The 9,302-nt window shown below is 33.0% G+C and overlaps 1 protein-coding gene across 1 annotated transcript; it reads right to left on the bottom strand.

The window, feature by feature from the left end:
- Positions 1–676: 676 nt before the first annotated feature.
- LOC134277963 (solute carrier organic anion transporter family member 2B1-like) lies at positions 677–7,678 on the bottom strand. Its single transcript, XM_062760267.1, has 10 exons — positions 7,006–7,678; positions 6,797–6,883; positions 6,215–6,418; positions 5,326–5,490; positions 4,941–5,127; positions 3,588–3,738; positions 3,285–3,439; positions 2,952–3,016; positions 1,013–1,313; positions 677–788 (listed from the first exon to the last, which is right to left on the bottom strand). The coding sequence occupies exons 1-10, from the start codon at positions 7,661–7,663 to the stop codon at positions 758–760; spliced, it is 2,004 nt and encodes a 667-aa protein (XP_062616251.1). The 5' UTR covers positions 7,664–7,678; the 3' UTR covers positions 677–757.
- Positions 7,679–9,302: the final 1,624 nt, after the last annotated feature.

The raw sequence follows: 9,302 nt of genomic DNA, 5'->3' as shown, positions 1-9,302 counted from the left end.
GACCTAGCTTACTTATGCAGCAATATACCTTCATCACCTGCATACGGAGCTTAATATATATCTCAGTTGATTCGATACTTAAGAACATGCTCCACGTATGTATAATTTCTAAAACGAGGTAATTTATTGACAAACAAGTGGATGAAACAAGAATATCAGCAGTCTCGTTTGAAGTCATTATTTCGTACATTGTAAGTTCTTTGGTCTATACAATGACCTTGTCAGCAAATATAATTTATCATCGAGTCAAATGCTGACTGACGTTTTTCAAACTAATTTTTTTAGTCCATTATTTATACGCTGAATTGACGACGGAATTTTTTCAAGACAAGTGTGACAGGTCGGCAGATAGTGCTCACTCCTCCATGACACCTGATACCACCTACAAGTATGATGTTTTGGAGGTCCGTGTCTGCTCTGCTCCTATTTTGTATTGTTATATGGACGTTTGAGCTTGAATACTGTTCGTTATCGCCACATAGTTCATTAGAAATAAATTTCATTCATTGAAACGCGACATGTGATGTTCTCGGTGCAATTAGATTCAACAAAGGGGCATATTTAAATACATATAGGAACAGTAAATGTTAACTTTTGCTTGTAATTACTAGTGACACAAAAGTTTTCAAGGTAAACATGTCTCTCTTTTAAAGGAAAATATGATGATTAAAAAAAATGGTTTTAAAAGTCTTTATTATCATTGGTAGCAAACTATTTAATGGCTTTCAGCATTGCAATTTGGATTCCCTGAATCTTTTTAGTCCTCAATATTATGACTCAGTTGTTCACTGAAATCAGAAAAAAGCTACATTAGTATAACATGAGTAATGATTAGGCATTGTACTAATGACACAAAAAGATGACTTTTTTAATTTGCAATGATTTCTAAATTATTTTGAATGTCTTAATATCTAAACGAGTAAATCTGAAATACTGTAAATGCTGAACTATAAACAAAGATATTGAATATGTGAAGTTTTCTGTTTTATCAGTGTAGAAAAAGGTGACAAACCCATCAATGTTCTTATTTTCAGTAAGCACTTGAGTATACTTCATGTCCGCCCTAGGATCCGAGGGAACAGTTTTAGTACGTTTGGCACATTTCCAATCTTTCCAGTTTCTCGTCCAAATAACAAGGCAGATTAAACAAACGAATGATGCGCATCTCAGACTCAAGGAAAATCCGTGAAAAGAAAGTCGGAAAGATCGGAAGTCATAAAGTTCACACGCACCGGAAGATGTGCACTGAAACTGCCAAATGTAGCAGGAACCATCCAAGACCTTACCAAAAAGGATCGGCGATAATCCCCAGCCTGAAAGATATAAGGTATTCAATGTATAAAGACCATATTTTCTACCTAATAAATGAATGATCTGATATTTTTAATTATGGTAGCATTTTGAAATTGTTCAAATAAAAATCTCCACCGAAGGAATTTACACAATTTTGATTATTGTCCAATTAACTGGACCTTGAAATTTAAAATTGAAGTCTATGAGCCTGTTGTGAGGTGTGTTGTATTTGTATTGTTTCATCATGTATATTATTAGTAACATTAAATTTCTTGAATATTCCAGAGTGGTCAACATGTTTGGTCATTTTTTCTAGAACATTCTTAAATTTTGTGTATGTCCAGATTGTTCCAGTAATATCATGTTTGAACAACTTCTAGAATATTCTAAATTTATGATACTGTATAAATACCCTGTCCATTCGATGGACTTGACTTTTTTGTCGTATAAGCACCATTGAGGTATAATTAGGATATATTTTCACTGGGACATTGTAAGCAGCAACGGACACTCTGATGTATGTATTTTTAGAGTCTTGCTAAGTTTGTACTTTATGATTTATATATATTACTGTAAATAAATTATTGTTAAGTTTAAATTGTGTGATTGATCTTTGCTGGCATTTAGGGTTATTCTGACCCATATAACAAGCCGCACATATTTTTATCAGATATTGTAAAAATTAATTTGAATTTCAAACTAATCTCTTGGTGAAAATATGCATAACTCCCTTTTTATTAAATTTTGAAATACAATAAATTATTTACCGTAGGAATTTTGAGAAATCAAAAATTTCCTTCTTTTCATCAAGGGCAAATAACTCTTCAAAAACTTTTAACGTTCAAAATGACTGTCTCCTTACATGTTATCAGTCTTGTGTCCAATCCTTTTGTTGTAACATCTTAACAATAAAATATGTTCAAACCATCAGTCTTGTGAATTTGGTTCATTTCACTTTTATCGCCATCTAGCAATGCGTTTTTAACTAGTTTCATTTTATTTAAAATTGTTCAAAATCCCTTCATTATACATTGAATATCTCAATCCCACTTTTATCAATAGAACAAGAAAGTTGTATTATAAGGGAAGTTGTTGATAGAAAAGTTGAAATTATTACGTTTAGTTTTTATAATAAGTTTGTCATTAATATATTTTTCTAGTAAAATAGATGTGTAAAACTTTAGCTGCTGTGTCTTTCTAGTTCAAAGGAATCTATTTATCAAATCGACGTAGGACTGAAAATGAATATTGTTAAGTTTTAAATATTTACATTTCTACTTGTTTTCTCTGTGATAAATCTAAATGTTCACAAGAGACTTATTCCTTTCATATTGAATTTTTGAAAAAAAATCAAGTCTTCTTCATATGAATACAAAAAAAGGTCTGCTATCAACGTGGCGAAATGAAAACCTATGAGAATCAAACAGATATAAAAAAAAATAATAATACATGGGTATTGTCAATCAAAAACTGAAACATCTTATAAATATTGGCATCGAAATAGAATCAGAATGTTTTGTCTAATGTCAGCATTAGACAAAACGTTTTCCTATATCCTCGTGACTAATGTATAATTGCTCTAACAGATATGACATATTGAAGAGTTTCCAGAATGCATTGTTTATTTTTATGTGAAAGATGGTATATAGGAATCTTACCAAGAGCAGATACTAAGCAGCTGTTAAGACCGAACGCGGAGGCTTTGTCCCTGTCATCGACAGATCTAAAAAAAAAAAAAAAAAAGAGAGAGAGAGATACATTCAAATAAGTGAAAAATAATGAGATATATTCAAATACCTATTTAAAGGGTTTTTCTCGAGCCAAACATATTCAGTTAAGAAAAACTTAAAGAGCCTTTGAATTATGCCACCATCCCATCCCTATTTGAGGATATACAAAACATTACGGTTTCATACCATCTTATTATCTATTTCCATTTACGATATTCACATACAAAAAAGAAGTTTTTCCTTATAATTTTCTCTTGATACCTTAAGATAGCAATTGCATTCGGTGCTATTTTCATTGACTCTGAAATGCTGGAGAGGAGAATAAAGATGACATATGGTATCAGATTGGGACAGTTGGATTCACAGAATCCAGCCTCCGCCTGACCATCGGGTATACAGGTACAATTGGAAAACATCTAGAATAAAAATGACGGCTAACATAAATATGGAGAAATGAGCTAAATCCTGATTTTTTCATACATCACAAAAGTCTGCATGGATGTGTAATCATTTTTCAGTTCAATGAAAACACCGACTTAATAAACACTCTGCTTGGATACTTACACGACCATTTCTATACAATTCTTGGCATCCGGCAAAACACGGAGAATGGTAATTAACCTTATTTGAACCGCATACAGGGAAAAAGTTGTCATCCTGACATGCGCAATCAAGTGAGCAATTCTGTGAGGAAATGTCAACATATCCAGGGATGCTGAAATTTAAAAAAAAAAGAATAAAATTTTCTGATATTATAGTAACTTTTTAAAATCAATTTAATCCTTATTCCTACAAAGTCAAAAGAAAAGAAAATGCAATAATGAAGTACGAGATATCAAACAGGAATCAAGCATTAAAAGGCCTTTGAAACAATTCAGATCGGGAGCAGTGCAGAAACGGACCCCTAAAACATTAGAGGTGGGATCACGTGCCATGGAGAAGTACGCATCCCCTGTCGACCGGTCACACTTGTTTCGTGCTCATTCTCATGATCGGGTTTAAAATTCCCAGACAATTGTTTACATAATAACCTATTATATTAACAACTACTATGAAAATCACGATATGGACGTGTATTTTGATATCATTTCAAATTTCTTTTTTTTTTAAAGTTATTGCAGAAAATCATATTTAATATATAATACAGTCTTTATACCCAAACATATTGAAAGGTAGAATTACAATTATAAACTCCCATTTCTCATGGAGATAACAAATATATTTTTATCCCATGTTTAACCCTTTATCCCGTTGATATAGCTCATATAAAAGTCCTATATAAAAACAGTATACATTTATTGACTGAGTTCGCGAGGGCAACATGCGTTTTGTCTGACCCAAGAACTAAACTGTCTGCCTGAGGGTCGACAAAACGCATTTTTGCCCGAGAACATAGTCAATAAATGTTTTGTTATACCTTTCATTTTAATTTTTTTATATGCATGTATTTTGTACTGTCTTCCGTGATGTAACCTCAGGTCCGTCACCTGAACACCAACGAATGAAAATGAGATTAAGCTCCGCCTATTCTGTGACGTAAGCGGTCCAACATCTCATCGACCGGTCCAACATCTCACTCAGCGGTCCAACGTCGCTTTTTTATGCACGTCAGCAAAATATTAGAAATGTTAGACTTTTTCCGTATAGATTTGTATAGGAACAAATTTTAAAGGTATTACAATGTTAAACATTGATTGTGGTGTATAAATCATGGGTTGAAAAGAATCTCACATGATTTTTAGTTAGATATGATTTTCATCCAATTTGTTCTGTGTTTTTATCCCGTCGCCAAGGCTCAGGGATAAAAACCACTCAATTCGTTGGATAAAAATCATCTCCAACTACACATCATGTGAGACCCTATATATACATATACATATATAAACAATTGACTCACCAAGTGCTAAAAACACTCACTTTACTTGAGGACCAATGATAGTTGGTTGTGGGCAACTCATGAGCATTGCAAGAGCCAAGAAAATAATATTAAAGGTATAGAAGCCTAAGATCATCCTATAAACATTTCTAGGGGTCATCGCTATTTTCCTTGTGACGATTCCTCCCAGAAATGACCCGAAAGCTACTGCCGATATATTAGCACCAGCTAAAATACAACGTAAAATTTATATTTATAAAAGAGTATTATATGAATGAAACGGTAATTAAAATTTATATAAGACAAAAATTAGGAAAGTTCATATCATAAAAATGCTATTTTTCTTCATGAACACGTACAAAAGATGTACTTGGATCAACGAGAGTGTTCAAAGAGACTTCATTTTGATTGTGAGTTCATTCATACCTAATATGTAGTTGGCAAGAGACAGTGGTATATTGAAATGTGTCTTCACAAATTTAACCAAGAAACCTTGGACTCCCCCGACTGACATTATGTTGAAGATTTGATTGGCTGACGTGAGAAGAAAAACTGGATTTCGAACGACTTTCCAATATCCCTTGACGCTCACTAAAAAGAGAGAACAAAATCTATTACCAAAAAAAAATTAATTATTGGAAGGAGAAAAGAAATAAACTATAGCCTCTAATATTCTTGAAGTTTTTATCTGGTGTTTGGGTTTTAACTTAGTTATAGAGCTCTTTTAACCATGATCATCAAGATAAGGAAATTTCAATTTTTTCTTCATTAAAATGAACATTATCAAATTTATTAATCAGTACTTTAAAGCTGAACACTACTCGTAAAAAGGCATAGTCTGCCATGTTCCCTTTTCATCAACGCTCTCCCTACAACCCCTATATAAGGAGCAGATCGCTTATTAGTTCAATGTATTTCACTGTAGATATCCGAAGAGTGTAGACGTACATCTTACACTGCCGTGCTGCTCGGTTACGATGAAATGATAAAATTTATGTACTTATTCCAAAACAGGACAAAAGTATCATGAAAAATACAGGTCAATACATTATTTACAAGCTGAAAATGCTTATAAAAACAAGGATTAAACGCAAAAAAATCTAAGACCACGATAGGAGTATTGCATGTCAGCCACGAGTTTCAGTTGTAACAAATATACCCGTCTGACGGTGCCTATTTATAAGAAGTGTTCAGCTTTAATCCAAGTATTCATACTTTCTTGAAAATAGAAAACTATGATTTTAACCAGTTTTCTTTCAAATTATTAAAAAGTAGATTTTTGTGGATTAAATATGCAAGCGTAAATTTTACTCACATTTAACTTTTTCTGAAAATGAACATTCTTGAACAACTGGCCTTTTTCGAATTTTTCCCTTTGCCATATCTTTTTTGGACATTTTAAGTTGTCTTGGAAACAGAGCCAGAGGGAATGCTAGGATAATGGACACCGATCCAAAGACAAGAAAACCCAGCCACCAAGCTCCTATCCATCGGGGATCACGTGTGTCCATATCAACATCTTCAACAGAAAAAATATATACCATAACAAATACCAAAAGTAAAACACCCTTGTTTTTTTATTAATAGGCATTGGTATTAATAATTTCACCAATATTCTAGAAAATCCAGAAAAACAAAGAAAAAAGTGAAAACTGTTTTAAAAAACGTTTTGGCTTTTGCTTAAATGATAACTTGGCCGTATAAATAACAGACATTCCTATGTTTTAAGAGACAATAATCCTAATGATTACGAATTTTAATGAGTGATAAATACATGTACTACCAGTTGATTCAGAGCAATTCAACCCTACCTAATGATCTATCAAGCTAAAAGCCTCTTCTCAAATCACCTTGACATACAATATAGTAATCGGACTCGAAAATTTATCAAACTTACCTTCCAAAGTTACGTACAGTTTGCTGAAGTATCCCCCGAGTCCAAATGCAATTGCTGGACCGAAAATAGACGAAGCGCTGGCAATACCTAAGTATCATACATAGCAAATACACTTTTGAAATCAGTCAATATTTTTGCCAGCAAACATAATTTCTTTTTAACTTACTATGAATAAATAATAATTATGATATCAAACAAATTATATGTACCTGAGTAAAATCCTGTTTTTCTTCGGTCAATGTTGTCATCAACATAAACCATGTAATAGGGGCCCCGTGGGGCTTTTCCGATGCCCTGTAAGGTCATACCAATCCCAATAAAGACCAATGCAAGATTCTTTATTGAATAACTCGGTGCAGTTAAAACTTTATTTGGGTTTTCCATACTTGATTGGCACTCTTCTTCAGTGACATTGAACCCGGGACGACAAAGGAGATTTATTTTATCGCTATTTTTTGTGGTATTTGTGACCACTGAATCCAAGTTCAGAACTGGTAAAAGGTTTCGCGACACAGCAATAAAGTGGGGGATGCTACATGTAAGCCCAGAAATTCCGTACAATAAAATGCATAAAAATAGCATGCGCGGAATGTGAACAAACCTAGCAGCAGCCGACACAAATAAAACAACCGCGAAAAATCCTATATCATTGAAGGCCATTACTAGTCCACTCTGGGCGCTATTCAAACCAAACTGTCGCTCCAGATTTGGTACCTGTGTATTAACATAAGCTACAAGCGTCTGAGATATCATGCCAACTACACTAAATATTCCCACAAACATATTGATGTTGGCAAAGTGCTGGAGAAATTTCGGTCGAAATTTGCCGATTCCACATTCGACGTCTTCTTCCCTGGTTGCACTCATTTTGCTGTTCAAAAAAGGCATTAAAATGAATTGATATATGTTTTACATCAGTTATTTAGATACTGAATAAGACGAAGCTAGGATTCTCTCTGAAGCCAAGGATTAATTTTTTCAAAGAACACCGCTAATTTTTCTTTAGAAATTTGAATTTAGTATTAAAACTAAAAATTAAACATTTAATAGAAATTTTGCATAAACGTTTATATACTTCCTTATCCTATATATATTTGATACTGTATCTTTATTACACAAAGAGATCAACTACTGGACTTCTATATCATTTCAGACAAGGTAACAACATTTATATTATCACCCTCGCATAATATCAATATGATAAATGATATTGATTTGGCATCTTAATATCAATAAGTAACATGTTGGAAGTTTTGATGTTACCTATATTTGTTAAAATAATAAAATAATTACATGTAATAGGAAAGACAGTTTGTGGTGCACTTAGTTTAGCCAATTCACTTAGAGAGCAATACAACGATAAAAATGAAAGGTTTCGCCTTGTCTATGTCAAGACTTCACCCTGTCTGTGGCAGTATTTTATCCACCTTTTTTGCTTTTGTTTGATCATCTAGTTCTAGGAGGCTAACTTCAGTGTATTATGTTTGTTGTAATTACGTAACATGTACTCATTCTGGTCTGCTTTACCTATAATGTACATGTATTACATTGAAGTTTAATTTTATGTCTCCCAGTAATTCTTATAATTTTGATTTTATCCTCATTTGCAATAAATGACATTTATGGAATCACAAGTTGTTTTGTCATTGTTTTGGCAAAACAGTAGCTTCACTGAAGGCAATTTTTTGGAGTGGAAGAAGATTTTTTAAGGAATAAGTGTCTAATTTTTTTTTCTTTCAAGATGTGATCAATCGAGTGGCTTGCAGAATAATTTGCATAAAGGCGTTTATGCATAAAATTATCGCGCAAGCCAATCGATTGATCATCGTCATGAAATCGAAAAAATCTTACAGTTATAGCTTATATTTACATGTTCTTTATTCCGCCAATCCACGTACTACAAACCACGCTTCTTGTCTATTTGTCCCGTCCTGCATATGATATTGTTAACCACGCCTATTGATGAAGCATTACACTTATGTAGAAATAAAATACATTAACTATTTATGAATTTATCTGGCAAAAAGATATTTGAAATGTAAATACTGAAAGAAAAATTTATGGTTATATTGTTTTAAGTAAATTAGATTTGATTGAATCCTATATTCAATACGTATTATATAATGTATGTTTGTTTATTTTGGTATTTTATTGTGACCCCCCCCCCTCCGTTGTTTATGTAATATGTTTTTATGCACCCAACCAGGGGGCTCTTTGTGTAAATTTATGCGATCGTTGTACAGAATTTTGTTTATGTAAGAACTTACATAACGCACCCTGTCGGAGGCCTATCAATTTTAACTTCAGCTAATCAGCGCCTTTCATTATCATTTTGTTTTTATCGAGAGTGGCTGTATTTTCCTTAGCTACCCTTCTCCAACCCAAGCGGTTTACTTACATCCTTTGTAGTTTATTATATAAATATTGCATGTAGTTGAGTGTAACACTGATAATTTTTTACCCCAACCGAGGCGCAGCCGAGGTTGACAATGGTTTTCTTGGGGTG

This window comes from Saccostrea cucullata, unplaced genomic scaffold (assembly GCF_032062105.1).
Source record: "Saccostrea cucullata isolate Sc308-1 unplaced genomic scaffold, CSIRO_AGI_Scuc_v1 ctg651, whole genome shotgun sequence".
Taxonomy (NCBI): Eukaryota; Metazoa; Mollusca; class Bivalvia; order Ostreida; family Ostreidae; genus Saccostrea; species Saccostrea cuccullata.
The sequence above is the reverse complement of the archived record's forward strand: the minus strand, read 5'-3'. Positions and strand labels throughout refer to the sequence as shown.

Coding starts and splice junctions, on each gene's coding strand:
- LOC134277963 (XM_062760267.1), bottom strand. CDS start 7,663: ATGAGTGCAACCAGGGAAGAAGACGTCGAATGTGGAATCGGCAAATTT. Junction 5,491..6,214: donor ATTTTCAGAAAAAGTTAAAT/GTGAGTAAAATT, acceptor CTCTCTTTTTAG/TGAGCGTCAAGGGATATTGG. Junction 3,017..3,284: donor AATGCAATTGCTATCTTAAG/GTATCAAGAGAA, acceptor TTTTTTTTTTAG/ATCTGTCGATGACAGGGACA.